Below are 25,935 nucleotides of genomic sequence, written 5' to 3' on the forward strand. Positions count from 1 at the left end.
TGTTAAGTGACAAAGAGTTCTGTGGCACCTTATAGACTAACAGACATATTGGAGCATAAGCTTTCGTGGGTGAATACCCACTGCGTTTGACGAAGTGGGTATTCACCCATGAAAGCTTATGCTCCAATATGTCTGTTAGTCTATGAGGTGCCACAGGACTCTTAGTCTGGATCTGTAAAAAGTGACAAACACGGCTACCCCTCTGATACTTAATACAGTGTTATCACTTTAGACTCTGAACTCTCAAATTAAAATCTCTTGTATCGTTATACTACAGTGTTTCCAACTTAAATAACTCCCTATTTTTACAGAGGTTCACGTAAGACATAAAAAGAAATTAAGCTGACAAGTGTATGCAGAAAGATGCACATCACTTGTTAATCGGTGATTGTTGCATGAGTTTAGTACAACTATGTAGTCAGATAGAAGGAGGTAGAACTAAGACTCAAGAAGCTAGAAGATTTGGTATTACGTAAGTAGATCTCAGTCAAGCAAGGATTGTTTGGTTCCTAGTGGGCTATGGGTAATTACAGTGTTAAATTAACCCAGCGCATGATAAATTACATTTAAACTTGGTCCTCACCTAAAACAAGCAGTGACAAAAGAAAAAATACAAATAAAGGAGATGAAAGATTTTCAAAGTCTCTTTGTGGAAAAATATGTGGGCTCTGGGCCGCATAGTGGTGTCACGGACTCACAGATCGTGCCCACTCGTTGCCCCGTGCGGTCCATGGAGGGAGCCCCTTTCAGTGAGAAAGCCCTTCTCGGGGGTCCACTCTCTCTTTTGGGGTCAGGCCCCACCACCTCCTGGAGCCACACCTCTCTGAACCTTAGCACGTCTGTCTCTCGCCGTGGGCCCCCTCAGGGAGTCCACTCGCTCTCGACCCCCCCGGGCCTCCACCCCCGAAGGGGTTGATGCAACCCTGTTCTCTAGACCAGAGTGACTCCCAGCCAGTGTAAAACAGGAGGGTTTATTGAGAGTTGAACACAGCACAGGAAACTCTCAGGGCCTCAGGCCTGGCCTCCCTCAGCCAAGCACATCCCAGTCTCTCTGCATCCAAGTGGGCTCTGCCTGCTCCCTCTCTCCAGCCCTGAGCCCCCCTGCTTCCCAGCTGGGCATCTGAGATCCCCGGCCCCAAGCCCCGCCTCTGTCCATTGTCTTCTCCCCAGGTAAACAGGGTCATAAACTGGGGCCTCCTCTCCTCGCTTCTGTCCTCTGGCTGGAACCGGCTGATTAGGTCACTGGGTCCTCACTCTGCAGCCCATTGTTCTCCCACTGGCCAGAACCGGCTGCAACTCCTGAGCTGGGTCTCCGGGTCGGGGTCTCAGGTCACCGGTCGCTGGGGTATCCATCCTCCAGACCATTGGCTGGGGTCCCAAGTTCCCTCTCCAGTCCTCTGTAACAACAAACGCCCTCTCCCCTCACCTCGTTAAACCAGTAACACCCAGGGAAACTGAGTCCCACCTCCTCCACATGCAAACCATTGAAACCCCACTGAAAACAAGAAAAAACAAGAAAATCCCCCACTTCATCACAAGTGGTATTTTCCTTTCCCCATGATTTCCCCCAAAATCATCTCCCATCCAATTCCAGGAACAACAAAGTTCCTTATTGTATTCTCAATTCTGTCTGGAAAGGTGACTTTCTGCTGAGAAGATACAGAATCCACTGTCTAGCAAGATAATGCACAGTAATAACCATCAGGATGCTTTTGTTGAGTGCCATGATTGTTTGCCCTCTGACCAGTTATGTAATTAATTCATTGACTAATCCCTAGATGCAGTGTCAGGTATGTTGCAATGTCGGATGATCTTGATTGGTTGCAGCTGAGTAGTTTCTGAAGTAAGATGTCCAAAGTGCCGATTCTGTCTATCCAACATATCAGTGCACATGGGACATCTTTGTGGTAACTATTGGCAGAAGACCAGGTTAGGCAGTGCTCCACTTATCTAGTCATGAAAATGCCAATTAAATAAAGAAATAAATTATGTTCATTGACAAGCAAAACACAGAATGGATTTGCTGCCAAAACAAATGGCAGCAATACGGAATGTTCTGGTGAATTACAAATAAAAGGGAATGGCCCTACCTGGATATCATTAGGCAGGGAGTTAATTCCAAGATCAAATCTCATAGATGTCCAGTAAGAAGTAACAAAACAAGGTGGGGTTGTGAAGGCCTAGTCAGCCACTCAGTAAAAGAAGAGCACCCAGTTTGTTTCCTGGTTTCGGTTTCTTAAATTTTTCACAGGGCATGAATGGAAAGATCACATTTGTTTCCTTTTTCCTTTGGGTTTTAATCCACTTAAAAAATCTATTCTAATTGCAGATGAAAATCCCAGTTACGTTACTGTATGTAAAGTTTATCTCAATTATCCTACCCCTCTAGGTTTCTTTCCTCTCTTTTTTCATGGTGACTGTCCAATAAACCTCTGTTCTTAAATCTCTGGCTTCCCCTGTGTTGGGAAGGCCTGTAGTGATTTGATGAAAGGACAACTCTGCCATCTCAAGACCAGATGGCTTTAGATATATTTGTGATATCACCTCAGTACAAGTGAGAAGAAATAAATATTTCCCCCTGTTCACTGCAAAATAGTCCCAAACCTCCTTTAAGGTCTTCAACCTTAAGTCCCTCTTAATTTATTTATGCCTGTGTCTCCTCATTTTGGTCCTCTTCCTTCAACCTGCTGGAGGGCCATGTTTGTTCGCTGTTCCACTGGTGATCTGTGTGTTTCCTCTATGCTCCAAGAGGGTGAAATCCCTGGGTAGCTTCTTCCTAGTGGCGTGCAGCCTCCTAATCTAGAAAATTAGTGCAAATACAAATTAGAAGTTTTCTAAGTTGGAGAATTCATGTACACTAGCAGCTTACAAACTCTGGCCTGCAGCACGCTGAAATCTCTTCCAGAGCTGTCCTCTCTCCGGAAGTGAAGAGGCCTGAGTTTGTGTGCTAATAGTTTGCAATGCAGGATTTTTAATGGCAACTATTATGTGTAAATAGATATTCCAACTTGGCTCCATACCTTGGGCTCCCGGCAACCCACCAATGCAGCCCTTGGAGTTACAATTTTTGAGCCCTGCGCAAGGTAAAACAAATTCAGAATGATCACCAGGACCATTATTTTTGTAATTTGCTTTTGAAAACTGCATGAGTCAGTGCTATAAAGGATAATAACGGACCTCACTGTGTTTAGGGTTGCCAACTTTCTACTTGCACAAATGTGAACACCCTTGCCCTGCCCCACCCCTTCTCTGAGGCCCTACCCCACTCACTCCAACCCCCCTTCCCTCTGTCACTCACTCAGGAGCGCTGCCAGCTTTTTTGCTGCCCTAGGTGGCGGAAGGTCCCGCCCCCGAAATACCGCCCCCGACAGAGGTGGCCGAAGGTCCCGCCCCCGAAATACCGCCGACAACCGGGGCGGCTGAAGATCCGGCCGCCGTGGTTGCTGCCCCCCAAATGTTAGCGTCTAGGCGACCACCTAGGTCACCTAATGGGTTGCGCTGGCCCTGCACTCACTCTCCCCACCCTCCCTCCCTCACTCATTTTCACCCAGCTGGCTCAGGGGGTTGGGTTGTGGCGTTGGTCTCCAGCTGGGGGTGCGGGCTTGGGTGTGGGGCCAGAAAGAGGGATTTGGGGTGAAGGAGGGGGCTCTGGGCTGGGGCTGAGGGGTTTGAAGTTCAGGAGGGGGCTCCAGGCTGGGGCAGTGGGTTGGGATGCAGGAGGCGGTATGGGCTGTGGACTGGAGGTGTGGTTTCCAGGGTGAGGCCAGAAATGAGGAGCTCTGGGCTGGGATAGGTGGTTGGTGTGCGGGGGGGGGGGGTTGAGGGCTCTGGCTGGGGGTGCAGACTCTGAGGTGGGGTTAGGGGGTTGGGGATGAGGGGTGTGGGAGAGGGTACGGACTCTGGGCTGGGGGTGCAGGTTCCGGGGTGGAGCAGTTGGGGTGCAGGAGGGGGCTCTGGGCTGGGGCTGAGGGTTTGGAGGGGAGGCGGGGGATCAGGGCTGGGCAGGTGGTTGGGGTGGGGGGGTGAGAGGGCTCCATCTGGGGGTGCCGACTCTGGGGTGGGGCTGGGGATGAGCAGTTTTGGGGTGTAGGAAGATGCTCCAGGGGTGCAGGTTCCAGGGTGGGGCCAGAAATTAGGGGTTCAGGGTGCGGGAGGGAGCTCCGGGCTGGGGCTGAGGGTTCAAAGCGTGGGGGGGGGGGTCAGGGCTGGGGCACGGGGTTGGGGCACAGGGTAGGGGTGAGGGCTCTAGCTAGGGGTGCGAGCTCTGGTGTGGGGCTGGGAATCAGGGGCTTGGGGTGCAGGAGAGGGATCAGGGCCAGGGCAGGGGGTTGGGGTATGGCAGGGGGTCAGGGGTGCAGGCTCCGGGTGGCGCTTACCTCAAACAGCTCCCAGAAGCAGGAGCATGTCCCCTCTCTGACTGCTATGCGGACGCATAGCCCCGTCCACAGGCACTGCCCCCGTAGTTCCCATTGGCTACCGTTCCTGGCCAATGGGAGCTGCAGCACCAGCGCTTGGGGTGGGGGCAGCATGCGGAACTTCCTGGCTGCCCCTACGCATAGGAGCTGGAGAGGGGACATGCCGCTGCTTCCGGGAGCCACGCAGAGCCACGGCAGGCAGGGAGCCTGCCTTAGCCCTGCTGCGCCGCTGACCAAACACCTGGCAACCCTGTGCATACTTGGCAGTGTTGCCTTGTCTTCCAAGGTGCTTGAGTTTTAAATGAAAGTCACTGTCATCAGTAGGTGAAACTCGTCAAGCTATAAAACTTCCATCCTTCATTTTTAAGATAACAAGCATTCCGGTCTAGATACTAAAGAAAATTAAAAAAAAAGACTTTTGCCATGTACAGTTTGTTTTGAAATAAAGTATTTGTAAACATATGATCATTCTTAGCCCTACGGTTTCTATCTTTTCCCCAGCCTAAATGATGCAAAATGAGGGCCCTAACCCTGCTTACTTACCTGAAAAAGGATTTGCAGGATCAGTACCTCTGAGTTGTTCCTAAGAGAGGAAAGGAGGAGTTTCCATCATGCTGTCCAATAACTCCTACGTAGTTGGTGACAAACTTTTTGCCAAAATTAAGGTGACCTTATTTCCAGGACACTTTTTTGGCAACCTTTTTAGAGTCAAAAAATGCTCCTACAAAAGATGACAGTACCATTTTTTGACATGTGCTGGTGTCACTCCTGTTAGTTCTCAGCAGTGACACATGCATTTTTCTTGAAGTGCAGGAGTTTTTCCAGCACTGAACAAGTGTCACTAATATTCACTTGAGCAACAGAACAGCTTTGATAGTGTCTATGCTCATTATCTTTTTCTCTTCACTCCAAACACTCTTCCTCATGCCAACCATGTGGGTCTTGCAGAGGGTCTGGGGTGGGGCTGATCCCCTTGCTTCTTCTACAACAGAGCAAAGCCTGCAATCCCAGTCAAATAATTTGGAGGTGATCCCCCACACATGCATAGCTGTACACACATGGAGTTTCCTGAAGAAAGTAGTGACCAGGGCCCGAGTATAGATTTGAGGCTTTGACCCATAGAAACTAAACTTTGCTCTAAGCAAGTGAGGAGGCTGTTCAGCCTGTTTTACTTTAAATAGCTCACTAACAGCTGCATAACTCACAGTCATTGTTCAAAGGCTTCAGCTCTTGAAGGGCTCTTGAGTAAAAGATAGGTACATGGTTAACAAAATTATACCTTAACCTTGGCAACCAAAAAAACAACAACCATGGATACAGTTCAGAATTTACAGATTAACGCAGGAGGGTATAATTAAAAGGGTGTTGTGGACTATGCTGATCGTTTCAAATCAGGGTAAGGGTTTAATGTGGCATATTTCTTGGCCTCACAGATAATTTTCTTGTCTACAGTCCTGTTAAGGTTATTGTCTTTCTAGTATGTCATCTCACTGTGTGTAAACCCACACCCTACTACAGATAAAACTGCACTCTTCCATTGCTCTTCAAAATCTGGGTTTTATTGGATAGTTGAATAAATATACTTGTTTTGATTTCTTGTGACACAATCCTCTATTGATCATGTAGTTTACTTTAATTGTTATGGATATGGATATTTTGACAAGTGTGAAGGTGAATATGAAAAATGAAGACACTCGGTTATGAGTAACGCAAATACATTAATCAGTGTTACTACAATGAATACTAAATGATACTGAAATCACAAGAAACATGGATGTGTAACTCAGAATCACACAGAATATTAAATATTACATAGATCTAAATATAGCCATTTTAATTTGTATTCCCACTACAAAATATAATTTCTCAAAACGATGTTCCTGGGTATGAAAGATTAGAGACACTAGATGTGCAATTTGTCAGACTTAAGCAATGTGATGTCATCATTTTAATAATACAATGTTTCTTATGTGCTAATACATATTTCCTTATGTGATTATAGACACAGGTTTTTATGTGTAATTTATATATACATGTCTGTGTTAAAAGAACATGATTAAGGTTGATAGTCAAACATAGAAGTTAGGAAATGCCAAAATTATGGTTGCCTGCAAAACTTTAATTCGACCTTCTGGTATGCATGCATTCACAATCTTTAATTACATGATCACATACTGTTTTTCCCACAAGAGGACTCCTGCCTCATTCAGTGCACAGGATGGTTTATGCTTACTTAAGTCTTGTCTACATTGGTGGTGGTGTGTAGGATACATGTAGCTACATGCCCAGGGAAAAGCAGGCTGCATCCACGGTACAGTGTGTACCTACACGTGGCAGTGAAAGGATCTGTCAGGTAGGGTGACCAGACGTAAATGTGAAAAAACGGGACAGGGGGTGGGGGATAATAGGAGCCTATATAAGAAAAAGACCCAAAAATTGGGACTGTCCCTATAAAATTGGGACATCTGGTCACCCTACTGTCAGGGAGGAGGCAATGGAGAAGCTGCCAGAGCCCTTTCTCGTCCACCTCCCTCCATTAGAGCCTTTCCCCACTGCTGGAATCTTTCCCTGCTGCCTCCCGCTGTCAGAGCAGGGAAAGGCTCCGGCAGTGGGCAGGCAGTCGAATGCTACACTGCTAAAAATAGTAGTGTATATGGGGAAGGTACTGCTTGGGCATGTAGAGAGCCATGTAGGGTACATACCTACAGGGTTCAGGCATGTCTTTACTCGCCTAAGCAGTGCCTCACCATCTACACTGCTATTTATACCCCTGCTTGGGGGGCATGTAGCATATGTTCTCTAGATGCCATCGTAAGTGTAGATGTAGCCTTAATGAGCAGTTATTCATTATTTTGTTTTCTCCTCATTGTTCAATGTGTGGCCAATGTCTTATTTACTGCACTCTATTCAAACCCTATTCTGAATACAGAATTATTAATTTCTTCATTTGCTTTTCAGTGCTGCTCATCAGTATAATACTGAAGTGCTTCACTAGAGCTGTCTGGAAAACAGAAATTCTCTCTATATGAAATGTTTTCCATTTTGGAAAAAATCCTGAGGAAGATATCAATGCTATTGAATCAGCATTTTCCCACAGAAAACTCTTTCAGAAAATTTTCAATCAGCTCTATGCTTTACAATCGTTTATGAATTTATTTTCACAATATCCTTGGTAGATGAGAGGGTTGTATTATCCCCATTTTACAGATGCAGAGCTGAGGCATGGAGATTAAGATCAAAAGTGTCCACTAACTTTAGGTGTCCAATTACAGACACTTAGGATCTGATTTTTTAGAGTATTTAGCATTATACAGCACTTTATATGTTCAAAGCACAGCTCCCATTGACTTCAGCTGTGAGAGCTCACTGCTTCTGCAAATGAGACCGCAGGATCTCCAGTCAGGCACCCAGAAACTGAAGAACACACAGTTAGTGATCCATTGTGAAAAGTGTGGTTCTTCTTTGAGTGCTGGTCCTACAGTGGATACATATGCGTTCTGTGTACCCAGGACCAGAATTTTTTCAATAGCAGCGTCCATTGCTCTGTGCCCGCACCCTTCACCTCCTTGTGCTCTCAAGCAAGGGCAGAAGGGGTGGCCTGGACTGACCACCCCTCATGTTGCTTTCTAGCACTCCCAGTCTGGGATGGAACTCTTGTGTCCGTAGCTTCCAGCTTTAGCTCTTCTACCCCTAGCATATTGTAATCAGTTTATTCGTTTTAGTAGATAGTTAGTAGTTGCTTAAAGCTAGTTGGCGGGGATAGAGGGAGTCCCCACCTGTTGTTCTCCCACCATTTGGGTCATTTAAAATGCTTCAGATCCTAGGCTTCCAGTCCTGCCTGGCCTCCCCTTGGGTCTTCCTGGTGAGTGATCCACAGAGAAAGCTGCCTGTATTGCGTCAGGGAATCACACATTCCATTGAAACATGAGATCTGCTGCTCCTTCCCTCCTCACACTGGCCAGTCTCTGGAGTTTAGACTGCATGGGCATCTAATGGAGCTCTCCATGAGACACCTGTCTGATCTGGGACCCTCCCCCCAATCTTTGCCTCGTTGGCCAGAGCCAGCACCAGCACCTTCCATTCTCGAGCTTTGGACACTCACAAAGTGTGCAAGAGATTCCAGCCTTTCATGAGGTCCACTCATATCCAGGTCAAGCTGGACAGTATGACCACTGTTCATTATATAAACACAGGGGGAGAGTGAGGTCTGCCCCACACCGCAGGGAAATGATCCAGCTCTGGAAGTGGTGCATCCAACATCAGATCATCCTCTCTGCAGTGCACCTACAAGGGGTAATGAACTCCCTAGCGGGCAGCCTCAACAAGCGTTTTAATGGGGATTATGAGTGGGAGCTCCACTCATCAGTGATCCAGTGGATATTTTGTCAGTGGGGATTTCCCTCCAGGAACCTCTTTGCAACCCAAGGAAATGGGAAGTGCCCTGCTTATTGCTTTTGAAATGCTCAGGGGCACAACTTCCTAGTGCAATAGTCAGACCTCTTGCTGTATGCCTTCCCTCCCATCCCCCTCCTGCTTTACATCCTCTGAAACAGGGGTGGCCAACCTGTGGCTCCGGAGCCACATGCGGTTCTTCAGAAGTTAATATGCGGCTCCTTGTACAGGCACCGACTCTGGGGCTGGAGCTATAGGCGCCAACTTTCCAATGTGCCAGGGGGTGCTCACTGCTCAATCCCTGGCTCTGCCACAGGCCCTGCCCCCTCCCCTGAGCCTGCCATGCCGCCTGCACACCATGAAACAGCTGATTGGGAGGTGTGGGGAGGGAGGGGGAGGCGTTGAGTGGCAGGGCTGTCGGTGGGTGCGGTGCAGGTGAGGAGGGGTAGCTGATCGGTGAGGCCGCTGATGTATTACTGTGGCTCTTTGGCAATGTCCATTGGTAAATTCTGGCTCCTTCTCAGGCTCAGGTTGGCCATCCCTGCTCTGAAAGATCAAGTAGGATAAGGCAACAGGGGTCTTAATAGCACCATGGTGGCCACAACAGGCTATCATATTCGGCCAAAGGGTGAGTAAGCTTAGGACCCTTATGGCCGACCTGCCTTATATGATCTTCCACAGAGACGAAGTAGACCCGAGATTGTACCCCGAGCTTATCCCCAAAGTTCCTTCTGACTTTCACTTGACCCTATCTGTAGGGCATCCAAGTTTAAAATTTTTGGCATAGTTTTATATTAAACTTTGTTAACTAATACCTCCTCTAAATTATAATTTGTACCACCTTTAAATTGAGAGAGAGAAAATACCGTGGGAGAGCTTTAGGGGTCACGGTACAGCTGTCCTTAACCAAACCACTGTTTTTGCTCCATTTCAGCAACACTAACATGGATAGAATAGGAAAAAACAACTTTCAATGTAAAGCAGTAGTGGGAAGTTAAAATAGTTTCACACACTTGGTCATCCATCTGGTAAGCTGTTTTACAAACAAGTCTAAATCCACCTGGGCAGAAGACTCCCCGTTCCAAAATGACCACATTTCTAATATTATCCCAGCCAAGAATTTAGTTTTATTTTTATGGGGGCATGAATTGATGTTCGAGGTGAGAACATAGCCTTTCTGCTGAAAAGCAATTTGTTTAAACAAAACTAGATATCAGTATTCTCGGTCTGCTATTTTCCTTCTTGAAGTATTGCATGTGTTCCGATGGGATCTGATACTACTCACTTCAAATCATTTTCTTGTTTGTTCTAGAAATCTTGGGAAATCTGGACTAAGAGTTTCATGCCTGGGCCTTGGTAAGTAGGTTTAAATTATTATATATCGTATTCCAGCTTGACTTCAGTTGGAGTTATGCCCAATTACGCCAGGGCAAAATTTGAACCTACATTTATAAGTGTTTATAGAGTGACTCTTGCATGAGAATATGAATTCCTGTGGACCTTAAACATTTGAGATGAGCTTCCCCTGACAGGAGGAGGTTGTAACACACTCACTAAGTGTGATGTGCCCCTTCTCTGGTGGCTGGCTCACCGAGAAGATGAGCCTAATATAGCTTTCAGTTAATGGAGTTACTCTTGTAGGTCAAGCAGTAGAAATCTGTTCTTTTGATGCTGAAGGTCCAAGGTTTCAATCTCTGCATATGACTCATGGTGGTAGTGATTACATATAATATAACATATTAGGAGAGATCCTCTGTTGATATAAATTGACTTCAACAGCACCTTGGGATCTGGCCCACAATAAATATAAACTCTTTTTTATATCATTTTTCATCCATAGATCTCAAAATGGAGCTGTACCTATTTATATCTGCTGAGGCTCTAGCCCAATATGTTTTTATATTACATGTTATATGTATGTAATCACTACCACCATGGGTCATCTTCAGAGACCTCACAAAGGAGTTATCATTAATCCCATTTTACAGATGGGGAAACTGAGGCACTGGATTTTTAGATACAATGTGTGTATTTACGCCTTTATTTAGTCTTGCAAAATGTATGTTTAGCTACATTTATATTACATCTGATTTGAAAAATGAAAAAAAACACAAAGTTGTTAATTAATCAAGAAGTATTATGCACATTCTGGTCCTGTAGGTACGATAATGACAAAGGCTAATTCCCCACACTCTATCTTGAATATTTTATCCCTTAAACTAAAACACACCAATGAGAACATGTACAATGTTTTGGACAAATCCTAACGTCTTGAGTCTTGCAAATAATATTTTTGACTTCAGTGAGACTGCTCATGTGAATAATGCCAGCAGGATTTCATCCTAATATTCTGCAGGGAAAAAAAAATTAGGATCCAGGTTAGTTAAGAAGTTCATATTCATTTTTCTAGCTGCAAGTACAGTTCTGTGGTGAGAAACTGAAGTACTAGATATCTGGAAGAAGTGAGGAAGACAGCACAGAGAGAGCACATGAGCTTGTGCTCCATTTTTGCTAGAAGTGTGTTGAATGAAGCATTAAATGTGATTCCCTAGAAATCCAGCTCTGCTATGATGTTGGTCAAAGGTGAAAAAAGATGTTAAAATGCAATAATGTGGATGAATTATTTATAACAAAATAATGTAGGCACATAATTTAAAAGTGTGTGTGTGTGTGTGTGAGAGAGAGAGAGAGAGATGAAAGCTCTGTATAGCCCCTTCCCATACAATGATTGTTACTCATTACATTCTTTCCCTTCCCAGCATGATATGAATATATGTCATAACAGCATTTCAAACCATATTCCTCAAGTGATGGAACATATGAATGAAAACCTACTTGTTTCTGTGATCTTCATTTCAACCTTAATTCTGGTATTTACTAAATTAGAGTGCTTGACCTTGCAATCCTAACATTTTTTAACCTGGGTTGTTTGGGGTCTTTTTTCGCATGTAATTATTTATATCATTTCCAAGCTGTGCCTGATGCTAATTACTATCATGGTCTGTGCCCAGAAGGGAATCTTCAGCCCAATCTTCAAAGCCTCTGACTGGTAATAAAATTACTCTGTGGCCTGTACTGCAACCCCAGAGCTCCAGTAGCTTGTATTAAGATTGCAATCCCATTTACACAGTAGATCAGGGGTAGGCAACCTATGGCACGTGTGTCAAAGGCAGCATGCAAGCTGATTTTCAGTGGCACTCATACTGCCCGGGTTCTGGCCACCGGTCCGGGGGGCTCTGCATTTTAATTTAATTTTAAATGAAGCTTCTTAACATTTTAAAAACCTTATTTACTTTACATACAACAATAGTTTTGTTATATATTATAGACTTACAGAAAAAGACCTTCTAAAAACGTTAAAATGTATTACTGGCACGTGAAACCTTAAATCAGAATGAATAAATGAAGACTCGGCACAGCACTTCTGAAGGGTTGCCGACCCCTGCAGTCAATCATAGCCAAACAATCTCTGTAATTATGGAACCCCCGTCTTTAACTGTATCCAAAACCCTCTCTGTGGCTGTGCACAGTGAGGCCATCACAATGCAGAAATCTGTGGCTAGTGAGAGATTCAGCCTCCTGCCTGCCCTCAAATAAATACCCCTCCCTGCCGCTCTCCATTTTAGTGCACATCTTTCCATACAGTAGAACCACAACAGTCCTGCTACAGCCAGGGCCCTTTGTGACCTCAGAAGAGAGGCCAGGGTGATTGTCCTGTTGCACTGCTTAGTCTGTTGCATCTCTACTCAACTATCTACTGTAGCTGCTTGCGGGATACGCTGGATGTTGTGGTGAAGGAGATTGGGCCTGTTTGAGGGTTGCTGGGAAAGCCATTTAGGAACTGGATTTTCTGTTTTGTGGTAAATTCTGTTATTTAAAAAAAAAAATTCATCTCAGAATGGAATGAAAACAACAAAGCAAAACAAAAAAACAAGTAAAATTTTATTTGGCTTGATCAAATTGTTTCATTTAGATTTTGACTTTATTTTCTATTGTAAATGTAAAATGTTTAAAAATTGAAATGAAAAGTAATTTTGAAATGGAAAATCTGCATGTTCCATTACAGTTTTATCAGAATGCTCAGGTCTGTGTTTTGTAAATGAACTTTCAATGCAGTCAACGGCTGTTTTGCTTTGGACACATCAGCATTTTCCAACCAAAAAAATCCCAAACATTCCATCAGAATATTTCCAACCAATTTAGTCGCTGGCTAGACAGTGTGCAATACATATAACAAACCCTGCACCCTGGTCTACACTAAACAACACCAGTAGGAAAGTTGGTGGCATTCAGTGAACTGCCCTTGGAAATGATGGGTCAACAGGACTAAACAGAATAGTATCAGTTTTGTGGGGCATCAGTAAAAATGCTGATTCTTGCTATGGTAATGTAGATCAGTAACACCAAACAGCCTGGTTTGTGTATCACAACACTGTCAGTACTCTGCAAAGTGAACATGTCAGAAGATGGGCTGGTCATATGATTATTAAGTCCTTGGCATACACAGATATTTATGGCTACTTTATGCAGTAACCTTGAAGATTCAGTGGGAGTTTTAATGTTTTGGGGGCAGGACTTGTTGTCAGTGATAGAGTATTTCTAGTAGCTAAAGCAGCAGACTGGCTCTGCCGTGAGCGAGAAAAATACAACCTCTTTGTCTTGGCGTGCCACCTACAAAATGGTACTTACATATCTCAGAGGGGTGCTGTGATCATTAGCTCAGATTTGTAAAGTGCTCTGAAATCTATAGTTGAGATTTAAAATAAAGGGAAATGTGAAAAATCCCTCATAATTACTGTACAATATGCAATGAAAAATAAACTCCATTTTGACAAAAAGACCTCGCCTAGAAATAGATCTTGGATTGCTTAGAGGATTTGACTCGTTACCCAATGCGGATGTGCGGATAGTCACATCATGAGCAAATGTTGTCATGGTGAGAAGAAACGGGGGGAAATTATGATAACATCAGGAAAAGCTGCTTGCAGAGGCTTTCGTTCATTTAAAACATACAGAACTATAGAGACATTTAAATGTATTGCTCTTTTATGAGTGCAGCTGCATGGGACAAGTGTTCTGCTTTATCTAATTTTGGGTTTTGAAAATGAAACAAGTGGCTGCCACTCTGTTATTGACAAAAGGAATGTAAAAAGGGGACTACTGAGCATGGATCCACAGATCTGGGCAATTAAGTCAGTCGGGTAAGTGACGATCCATATATAGCCCCTGACATGAAGGAGGCAATAAAGAAAGTTTTGAAATTGACTGAGCAATTGTCTTTTGCTCTCAGGTTTGCAGACAGAAGCATTCTCCTGTACTTTAAAACCTCTTCAGTTTCCATAACAGATATATCAGATATCTTTGCCATGTCAAGTGTTAGCTTAAATGACTTTTCTAAACAGTTGCTGTTGTGCTGTTCTCTAAGAGATCAACTTATTTGCTTAAACTCACAACAGTATCATAGTCTAGTTTAAGGTTTACTAAAGTTTCCAAAGACCCAGTAATCTCCTCTAACAGTTTCTAAAATCTCACCAAGATAAAAGTATGCTTTATGCTCTATGTAAAAAAGAAAAGGAAATAGAGAAAAACATGAGACAAAGGAGAGATAAAAGGAGGAAGGTGATAAGGGAAATACATAATCCTTAATTATTCTGTAGTCTCTCTAAAGTCCTGGCTCTCCCACCTCACACTCTCTCCAATGAATTGTTATGTATCACATGCTGCTAATGAATCAGCAATGTCTATCTGGGGCCTGAGGCATTTGGTAACATATATAACAGGTTACCTGAAACAGCATGATATTGGTGAATAATCTCTACGGTTACTGCTCAAAGAGAGAAACAGTTAATCCATTAATCATCCCACACGAGCTTGGTACATGATCCATGCTTCTCATTCCCTCCACCCCTAGATCCTGAGTCACTCTTCAGTTGTTTTGGCTGGCATGGAGCAGGTATATGTACCACAAAATCCAGTACCTCTATAACCAAGTACCAGAGGAGAATTCTTTCACTGTAAGGGTTAGGAGTTAAAGAGCTTGTATAGTGGAAGAAGTAAGACAGTCACGGGACTAAGTCTTGTTCAGTATTGGTTTGGCTATTGTCTCAGTTTTTTAAATAGATGAATGCAAGGCCTAGTTTAAAGCTCAAAAAAGGCATGATCGTTGAGGGTGCTTCAAAATCCAATCTAAAGTGGATGAGCAACCACTCAAAGGCCACTTTGAGTAGCACTTGGGCGAGTAGAATTACTCCCCTATCTCAGGTTTCAGAGTAGCAGCCGTGTTAGTCTGTATCCGCAAAAAGAAGAACAGGAGTACTTGTGGCACCTTAGAGACTAACAAATTTATTAGAGCATAAGCTTTCGTGGATGCATCCGAAGAAGTGGGCTGTAGTCCACGAAAGCTTATGCTCTAATAAATTTGTTAGTCTCTAAGGTGCCACAAGTACTCCTGTTCTTCTTTTTCCCCTATCTCAATTCAGGCGCAAAAGGTCACTCTTTTGTCATCATGAATAGATGTTCAGAGCAAAATGTCAGTGTCTCCGACTGTGGAAACTGCCTGTTCGTTTTAGGAAAAGTTTGAGGCAAACCCCAACAAGATGACTGTGTTGGAAAGGCAAGCTATCACTTTAGGAGTGTGTTGGCGGGGAGGGAGGTGCTAGGAGGCTGTGTAGGGAAGTCTGCATGATCAGGGTCAGTCTGGAAAGAGCCAACTCAAAGCAAGGTGGGGTGAATTGTGCCTCCCTGCCTTAGGGAGCAGCCTCTTTTCAGGTTCTTGCATACTGCTGTTCTAAATTGTAAGAAATAAAGCAAGGTTATGTTGCACCCTTACAACAAGAGTATTTTAGTTTTTATCTAACTTCCCTTTCTGAGTACTGTGAACATAATGACTAGTCCAGTTTCCAGGGAAAGAAATAATTAGACACACCTAACCATGTAACCGTGGTAAAAAGAGGAATTAATCCAGCTCACCAAAGGATACAACAGAAACCTCTCACAACAGGCTGTTTTCACAGCCAGAGACATGTTTTGCCATGGAATGATGAGGAAAGGGTGACCTTTTGCTCTTGAAATGATCCCAGGTCACATCTATGATTTTGACTTTGGGTAAGATTTTGCAAATTAAGGTGATACTGGTAAAAATGACATCATTTGACTCTAGGATCAAATTTGCAGTGAAACTATTCAGTTTTGCACACAAATGCACATAAAGCAAAAACAAGACCACTTGTTGAACTTCCAGCACCAGTGTGCACTGGCCAAATGTCACAGCTGATCCATCTGCAAAATGTGTTTCATGGCAGTTACTTTATTTTGAGTGAGTTAGGAGGGGTTAAAAAGGTGAAAATCCTGGTTGTCTTGCTTACACAGGGCCAAATTCTGGCATTTAGCCAGTAGCCTGTGTTCTGAAAGGTGAGCTGTGCAGTCATGAAATTGCGCATTGCCCTTAGACATTCTCCATTTACCCATGTGCTTCCTTAAAAATGAGTCACAATTTGGCCCATAAGTAGTTCCAGAGATAAGATGGAAACAGAATCAACCCATTTTACATGATGAATGCTCTGCTGGAGGTTTTCAGCACAGGCATAACTTCTAACTATCAAGGAAAAAAATATTATTATTCCTCTTCTTGAAATCTACTCATATTTCTGCATCACTGAAGCTGTTCAGTAAGACTTCTGGTTACCTACGCTGTCACTGATTGATGAACTCCAGGATAACTTCAATGAACCAGAAGTTCCAATGTATCTCTGAGGGGATGCGAAACTTTTTAAAAGTTAAAACTTTTGTTATAAGCTACTTGTCCCTGATCTCATGAGGGTGGCACTGAGCACATAACTCTCAGGCAGACTCATCCTTCATTTTACCTTTGTAGGCCCTCTTTAATGGCATGATTTTCCTGCTCCCCTAGTTTTTCTCCCCCAAATTTAAGTTTTCATTGAACCTGAAAAACTTTTACACATAAAAACAAAACAGCTTGGAACACATCCTAGCCCTTGGTTGATGGAAAATATACAAAGAATGACTTAAATGTAGTGAATCAAAGGGTTTGCCTACATGTGGAGTTATTCCTGGTTAACTTCATCTGTGGATATTCCGATTCTGGAATAAGAGCACTTTATTCTGATTTAGTTTAATCCACTTTGGAAATAAATTGATAATTAAGAATAAGGCACTCTTATTCTGGAATAAGAGCATGCACGTATAGTGTTAATCAAGAATAGTTATCCTGATTTAAATTTACACCTACCTTAATATAAAATAAATTGCCTGTGTAGGCAAGCTCAAAGATAGGGTCACCACTCACCATGTCTTTAAGGTTTCAAAACTGAAGAAAGATCTTATCTATTAGTATATATGATGCAGTCACCGAAAATAGGTGTTTCTTTAATGAATGCTGAAACCAGGAGACAAGGTCAGTGGTGACATTGCAGCCCAGGGTTGTCTTTAGTCTTCTTGCAACAAGGTTAGTTGAAATGACCTTGTTCTGTTTTTTGGGTTTGTTTTGTTTTTTTACAATGCCCAAATGTGCCTCAAATTGTATCCGTAAACTTCTTCAATATTCTTACTTTCCTTCAATTTTAAATTGCTCTCCATCTCCACCCTGATTTTTAGGGCCCAATCTGCTTAGTTACAGTACTCTGGTGCAAATCTGGAATAACTCCATTGACTTCAATGGAAATACTCAAATTTACACAAGCTTAATGGGGACCAGAATTTGGCCATATGGGCCAGATCCTGCCAGCTCTTACTTATGTGACTTGTCCTTGCTCATGCCTGCAGTCCAATGAAGTCAAGTGAGTAAAGATTAGAGTTACCATATTTAAAAAAAAAAAAAAAAGAGGACACTCCATGGGGCCCTGGCTCCACCCCTTTCCCACCCCCAGCCCCACCCCTAACTCCGCCCCCTCCCCATAGCACCCTGCGTTCCCCCTCCTCCCTCCCAGCCACGCGAAAAGGGCTGCCCGAGCGCTACCGGCTTCATGGTTTGCCGGGCAGCCCCCAGACCCTGCGCCCCCGGCCGGCGCTTCCCCAGCGCAGCTGGAGCCCGGGAGGGGAAGCGCCCAGCTGGGGGCACAGGGTCTGGAGGCTGCCCGGCAAACCGTGAAGCCGGTAGCGCTTGGGCTTCGGGCAGCCCCCATGCCTCCGGACCCTGCACCCCCAGCCGGGCACTTCCCCTCCCGGTCTCCGGCGGCTGCTGTGCTTCCTGAACTGGGCTCTGTAAGCGCCGAGCTGCCCGAGCGCTACCGGCTTCAGGCAGCCCCCATGCCTCTGGACCCTGCGCCCCTGGAGCCCGGGAGGGGAAGTGCCTGGCCGTGGGCGCAGGGTCCAGAGGCATGGGGGCTGCCCAAAGCCAGTAGCGCTCGGGCAGCTTGGCTCTTACAGAGCCCAGGAGTCAGGGAGCACAGCAGCCCCCGGCGCCCGCTCTAAGGTAAGCCAGGGAGTATTTTTCCCGGACATGTTCGGCTTTTTGGAAATTCCCCCCGGACGGGGGTTTGATTACCAAAAAGCTGGACATGTCCGGGGAAAAACCAGACGTATGGTAACTCTAGTAAAGACTATGCTGATGAGTAAGGTTTGCAGGATTGGGCCCTTTGTTTGTAAGTGTCAGACTGATGCAGCATTAGTTTCTTTCATGGCGTTATGGGGGCAATTTTCAAAAGTTGGGGCTTACTTTCTACTGAAGGAAGCATAAGAAAATGTAGAGAAAAGAGGGAGATACTCAACACAGGTTAATTGTTTAAAAAGAAGTAAAGTAGTTTGTTTATTTATTTTATTTTTTTCTCCAGTATTTTCTTTCTTAGAAACAGGGCTGTTCACTGAGGTTGTAAATCATCCTTAACCTCATATGCATTGTTTGAAACACCAAATAAGCATTTTATTTTCTGTTGGGAGCAATGTGTTTATACTAACATAACCTGTAGCATTGTGCTTCAGGGCGTACAATATCCCAAGCCAGCTTTTGTGCAGTTTGTACTTCACAACAAACACTGTTTCCCTCCTGGGATGCAGTGAGGGGGGATATGTGCACTTCTCTGACAGCACAGAGGCATTGTGTGATATCACAAGATAAGGCCAAAGCATCCTACAGCTGTTCACATGGGAATTAATGCTTCAGGATTCCAGAAATAATTAATGGCTCTGTATGCCCTTGCAACAACTTGCAAAACTGCCGGCCATGCCACTCAGGAAAGAAACAGATTGCATATGTACAGTTCACATAATGCTGTCAAACTTGCTGCTGCAGGCATCCCCTCTTCCCCATGTTATGGGGGCCTCATTACTCCAGGAACAGGTAGCGTGATGATTATTGCCCATTTGCTAGTGTTGTGTGCTGTGGAGTAAGTGCTGCTTTGAGCTAACTGAGAGCTTTGTGGTGATACTAGCTTGAGCTTCCCCCAAAAGAATCAGGGAGCATCAGACCAGGTAGAAACTGGTGTAGCCAGACCATCTTTAATAACTGTTCTCAAACTCAGTTTGATGGACAGGGTAGATGGGGGCTGTTATTTATTGGAAAGAGAGCACAGCTATTCAGCATCTGTGCCTAACTTTAAGTAACTGCAGGCTTCCCATATTCAGGGAGTGGCCTCACAGCTATAATGAGTACCTAAGAAGAATGCATCATTCCCAAAAATTGCAAAAAGAGATGCCTAAAATCAGGCTCCTACATCTTTCCTTCCAGTCCTAAATAAGGCTTTGTCTACACTACAGACCTTACAGCGGCACAGCTGTACGGCTCCAGCTACACTGCTGTAAGGTCTCCCGTTTAGCTGCTCTGTGCTAGCAGGAGAGAGCTCTCCTGCCAGCATAATTAAACCATCCCTAATGAGCAGTGGTAGCTATGTTGGCAGGAGATGTCCACTACGCTTTTGTTGGTGAAACTTATGTTGGTCAGGGATGTGGGTTTTTTCAAAAGTGCTAGTGGAAACAAAGCCTAAGTGACCTGATTTTTCAAAGGCGTGGAGCACCCAGCAGGAAGCATGTTTGAAAATCAGGTTACTTACTTGGTGCCCAAACAGGAATTTTGGAGCTTTAGTCTCCTATGTTTTTAAAAATCTTGGCTAGGGAATGTGTACTCTGTGTGTGTGTGTGTATGTATGTAGATGTACTATGCACATTGGGCCAAAGTTTGCTCTCAGCTTTGATGTAATTGGGTTACACCAGTTTAAGGGAGCACAGAATTTTCCCAGTATGTCTAATATTTTGAAAGTTATCGAACAAAAATGTGTTCTCTGTTTACCAGGAGTTAATTTTCATAACTCTCATTCCCCTTGCTTGGTCTGTTGGTTTTCTCTCTGCCTGAGTCGAAACAAATATTGATTTAATTTCACATTAACAACAATGAAGATGCTGGGGGAAGTTTTCAATAGCACAAATGGTGGGTAAGTGCCTATTTCCCACTGCATGTCAGTGGGCGTTAGGCATCTAAACACCATTTATGCCTTTAAAAATCTCCCCTGCTGCAAATATGATAAAAAAATGTATTGGGGCCAAATTTTGAAACTTTGATGTCTGTTAGGCACCTAAATTCATGTTAGTCATGTGGATATCAGAGACTAGCTGAAGTCAATTGGAGCTTCATAACCTCTAAAAATCAGGCCATATAGATAGGTACCTATGTTTGTGCTGAGGCACCTATCTTTAGGCACCTGTGTTTGAAAATGTGGCTGGTAGCTCCTTAAAATAAAGTGCAGTAAATAAACACTTTTCCTTTTGCTTACATGCATTTTGATTCTTGAAGGCTATTAGCTCAGCTTACAAATTCTCTAAGTTAATTGTTTTATCTTTTGCACAGCATGTAATTTCCATTTGTGACTGTTGTTTGTTTCCCCAGTCACCTCTTTGCTCCTTTATTTACATGCATTGCACTGTGAAACCTTTTTTCAATTTTATCCAATTAATCAGGTGGGGTGCACTTCTCTAACACATACCAATAGAAGAGGGAAGTTACTTAGGCTTGGTATTTGTTTTCATTGCTCTAGGATTTGTGCATGCTGCTTGAATACGGTATGCCTAGGGATATTTTGTTTATGGTCATTGTTCATCTTTAAAAAAATACATTGTCAAAGCACTGTTCAGAATTTTTTAAATATTTTATCTCACTGTTCAGAATAACCCCTTCAAAGCTTGGAACTGATCTAGTTTTCCTAAGCAATGTAGTTTTCCCTCCATCATGTTTCTAGTTTGTTATTGTGAGGTTGCTTGTGAATATTAGGTTGCTGGAACAGATTGTACATATAGCAGTAAAACAAAATTGAAGTATTGATTTTGGGGAAACAATTTCTCTAGATAAAGGTTTCCTTGAGCTTTGCAAAGGGAAAGAGAGAGAAAGAGAGAGTCCCCAGTGGTGACATTTGGAATCAGGAAATGTGGAGGTGGATTCAGGACTGGATTTCAAGCCCCCAAAATTCAGGGGCCTTTTGGATCTGGGGTTCTTGTATAGGCTCATATCAACTCTTTAACTAGAGAAGGGTCCATGCCATGAAGTCTGGATCTGGAACTTTTCCCAAGTTTGAAAATATTCTGAGCCTGGTCCCATTATGAGCTCACATTGCAAACTTCAGATCTGGATCCATTTCAGACATCCTCAAACACACGCAGGAGGTTGAATCAGAGCAGGGGTAGGCAACCTATGGCACGCGTGCCAATGGCAGCACACAAGCTGATTTTCAGTGGCATGCACACTGCCTGGGTGCTGGCCACCTGTCCGGGGAGCTCTGCATTTTAATTTAATTTTAAATGAAGCTTCTTAAAAATTTTAAAAACCTTATTTACTTTACATACAACAATAGTTTAGTTATATATTATAGACTTACAGAAAGAGACCTTCTAAAAACGTTAAAATGTATTACTGGCACACGAAACCTTAAATTAGAGTGAATAAATGAAGACTCGGCACACCACTTCTGAAAGGTTGCCAACCCCTGAATCAGAGGATACAGTGTGGGTCTCTCCCTACTGCCTAGCTTAGTTCTTAATAAGCATGTGTGATGTTTTAATGTTTGTAAATGCACTTAGAGATGGTGTAGCAGATCCATCTTACACATCAGAAAAATAAAGACAAATGAATTACTATTTATATTATAGCACCCAAAGAGACCACACCTCTCAGGACCCCATTGAGTTAAGTGTTGTGCAAACACACAGGGAGATAGGATCCCAGCCTTACAATCCAAGGCCTTGATCATGCAGTGAGAACTGTGTGGCCAGAACTCTGGTCCCACAAGGCGTCCCATTGCACCCACGTGGTTCTCCTTGCAGGAATGGAGCTTATGAAGATAAGCAACATAGACAAGGCAGAGTAGAGAAATGCAGAAAAATATATACAATTTTACATATATTTGCAAATTTTAAAAAACATAAATAGAGAAATTCTCCCCATCTTCCCCTTGAGCTAATATTATTTGGCAAAATGTGTGTGTATGTATCATGGCGAAGTGGGTCCTGGGAAATCTTTTGGAACTTTTGTTTAGATATACAAGGATTAATTTTAAGCCAAGAACTACAGTATTAATTCTGATTAGATTTTATTGGAAAGCTAGCTGTGGAACTGGAGTATTGAAGCAAGCACATATTATCATATCTGCACTGCAGTACTGCAAATTTACCCTAGAGCAATTAGCCATTTCTAAAGTAAACAACAAAAAGAGAATTTGCCCGTCAGGTTAGCGCAGATGAAACATTTCCAACATTCATGGTAATCTCCATATGTCTAAACATTTGAGTTTTTCTTCTCTAGTACTTCTTTCCTCAGTGGGACACGATTTATAGTATAGATTCATGGTTATCTATACTCAGAAGAGAATCTCTAATCCACAAAGTATATAAATAAGTCTGTTGTTCTCTTACCTTTATTTGAGACATACACGCATATCTCAACAGTAACTTACACTTAGACTGTAGTGGTAATAAAGATTAGTTAGAAGGACACTCAAGATATTTGTCATAGTTTTTTGCTATTTGAAGCTATTTGAAGCTTTGACATTGAAGTCTGCTTCCATTTGGATTTCCCCCCTGCATAACAGATGCATTGGATTGCCCACAAATTAATATAACTGATTTTCTTTTTTAACTTTATTATTGTTTGGGATGAGAGCCCTACTGTGATAAGCACTGTACAAACATAGTAAGAGACCGTCCCTTTCCCGAAGTGTAGTATAACTGGACAAGCTGGCAAAGGAGAAAGTAAGTATTAATATCCCTGTTTTTCAAATGGAGAACTGAGGCACAGAGAAGTAAATGACTTGCCCATGGTCACACAGGAAATCTGAGGCAAAGCTGGGAACTGAATCCAGATCTTGTGAGACCCAGTCCAGCTACGCTAAACCCAGAATTAGAGGTTCCTGGAAATGGTCAGTGTATTCAGTGAACATTTTTGAAAGAAATGAAAAAAACCACACCCAATTTTGTTTTTTTCATAGAACTGGAAAACTTCACAATTTTTGTTTAGAAAAAAATTATTTCCAAAACAAATTCAGAACAGAAAAATGTCAGCCTTCTCTACTCAAGATCATTCTTCCTCTGTCATTTTCTTATCAAGAAACACATTGTTTGTTCTTGGGGTAAAAGAACCTCTAAATTTACTTTTCTGTTGAAGTTTCAAGAAGATAAAAGAAAAAATATGAAAACAAATATCAAATATATATATATATATATACACACACACACACAGACATACACAATATAGCAGGTGACATTTTAAGCTCATAGACCTGCCATGTGTAAGGGTTTTCAGACTTGTGGGGTAGAGAGGGGTAATTTTAAATCATGCCAAGTAATTTTATTAAAAAAAAAACAAACTAAAATATTTAGTTTAGAGAAACAGGAAATGGGAGGACAGCTCTTACTGTTTCTCTTATTGCCAATTCAGGGATGTGACTCCCACTATTTTAGTCACAGAGGCTCATTTATATATCGTAGGGACTCTGTTTAAAACCAAGTAAAATAATCACAATTATTAACTATGGCAATTTTGCTATTAAAAAAGGGAAAAAACAACATTAAACAAAACAACACAAATGATATGCAATGCTTCTTTTCATTAAATCTCTCCTGCATGTTTCTCCATGGAGTGCTTTTAACAGAGATTACCACTTGAGTGAACTGCGTCTGGGGAGGCGTTCTTCATGTGTTAAATTCAAACCAAAGTATACTGTTTCCCCAAATTATTGTGAATCCAGTTTTAGTATCTAATTAGATAACTAAACTGTTTATAGTTAGGCAAAATAATTTGTTTAAGGACAGGTGAACCTTGTTGGTTATTATTAATAACCAGACAGTTTGTGATTGGGCACAGTAAACAATGTTAACTAAATCCTATGAAATCGAAGACAATATTTAAATGAGTTATTCAGAAGATGCCATTTAAGGAGCTGTCATAAGAAACACCAATTAACAAATATTAAGAATCTTAAATCCTGTTAAATCCCATTATTTCTCTATTTACCAATATTTAGCCTCTGTCTCCTCTCCAGAAATAAATGGGTCTCACCATTTGGTGATTAAAGGAGAAATGGTTGGAATTTTAATTTACAACAGCATTTCTGTATACCAATAAAATCATTACAAGAGCTTTAAAATCTAATCCCTAGTTAAGTAACTTAGTTAACTTGATCTCACTAATTCATGTTAAAGTCTTGGGGAAGTTTTCCTTGGGTTGGCTTCTTTTTGATTTGTCTTAGCTGTCTTTGGTAGCTTGTTTGTAGAGAGGTACAGGATAAGTTGTGGAGTGCTTGCTGTGTGAGCAGGGTAGCAGAGGGTGTGTGTGTGTGTGTGTGTGTATATATATATATATATATATATATATATATATGAGGGATGCTCACTTCAGAGTTTATACGCTTCTCCTTCCTAATTTCATGGAATTTTAGGAGAAATCACCTATTTTGTGCTTGTTTAGTATCAAAGTTGGTTGCTGCCATCCTTTTATTAGCTCCATGCCATGTTCTTAGGAGCCTCTTCATCTTATGAATATGTAGTTTGTTAATGCATATGTACATTCTTTCTTGCCAGTTCTATTCCCTTTGTGTTTGGGAAGGAGAGTTTCAGAACATCTTTAAATTTAGAATTCTGAATCTTTCTTTTTATTCAGTCCATTGCTGAGATTTCTTTAGTATCATTGGAGTTTCATTGGAGTTTCAATGAAATTTCGCTTTCAAAAAATCCAAACACTCCTGTTCTTTTTATAAAGGCTTTTTGAGTTCTCAAAACAGTGTTTTAAAAATGAATAATTCTTGGAGAGTCTTTAGCTTAAATAGTTATTAAAGAAGTTGTTGATTTTTGCTACAGTTTTTGGAGAAATGATTCTTGTCTTCCTGAGCTGGGTGAAGGAGTTGTTTGAGCACTGTCAGTAATTGATTAACTAATTCCCCATTAATATAAATATTCTACACTTAAAAGACTTCTTATATTAGTAATTAGTTCATTAAGATCATTAGCCTCCACCCATGTTGGTACATAAAGCATTTTACCATTTACATGGCAATGATATTAGCAAAATATATTAGATGGTTTGCATGTAGTTTAAATACTTGCAAATATGCCATTCCAAATGGTTTGCCATCTCAACATTTAAGAAATAAACACAGGTTTTCTACAGATCATTTCCCAGCTCCACGTTTTCTATAAAGTTTTAAAAGCACAAACAGGGGTTTTTCTTGCAAAAGGGTGGGGGCTGGAGGAGACCCACTTTACTTCTAGATTTTGTGGTTTGATGAGGATCTTGGGTGTTACTTCTCTTTGAAATCCTTTTTGCCACATTGTGTTTACCCAGTACAGTCTTTACAATTAAGACTCCTATCAAATATTAAGGTTCCCAAACTGTGTGGCACTTCCTCTGGGGGGCACGACGAGGTTATTAGGGGAGCAAGAGGACCTGATGGGCTGTGCTGAAGGGTCGGGGTCAGCAGGGGGCTGTGGCTATGGCTGGCAGGGGAAGTGGCAGGGGATGGGCTCTGTGTGGGCAGTCTCAGCTTCTGGGCATAGGTTCCCTGCCTGTCTCACTTCCCTACTGCCACAGCTGCCAAGCGGCAGATATCCTAGTCTGCTGGGGAGGCCTGCAAAGGCACTGGGAGCAGCTGGCTGAAGGCTCCACCACAGTACTGACCTGCTGGACAGAGCCCCTCCTGAC

The 25,935-nt window shown here is 42.7% G+C and overlaps 1 protein-coding gene across 3 annotated transcripts in view; it reads left to right on the plus strand.

The window, feature by feature from the left end:
* KCNAB1 (potassium voltage-gated channel subfamily A regulatory beta subunit 1) overlaps positions 1–25,935 on the plus strand; it is a 257,521-nt gene that overhangs the window by 152,110 nt on the left and 79,476 nt on the right. For all 3 annotated transcript variants that reach the window (XM_054040307.1, XM_054040309.1, XM_054040308.1), the window contains one exon: positions 10,120–10,163. In XM_054040307.1, the coding sequence (XP_053896282.1) occupies positions 10,120–10,163 (44 nt within the window). The remainder of the gene's footprint in view (positions 1–10,119; positions 10,164–25,935) is intronic.

Source organism: Malaclemys terrapin, chromosome 9 (assembly GCF_027887155.1).
Source record: "Malaclemys terrapin pileata isolate rMalTer1 chromosome 9, rMalTer1.hap1, whole genome shotgun sequence".
Lineage (NCBI taxonomy): Eukaryota > Metazoa > Chordata > Testudines > Emydidae > Malaclemys > Malaclemys terrapin.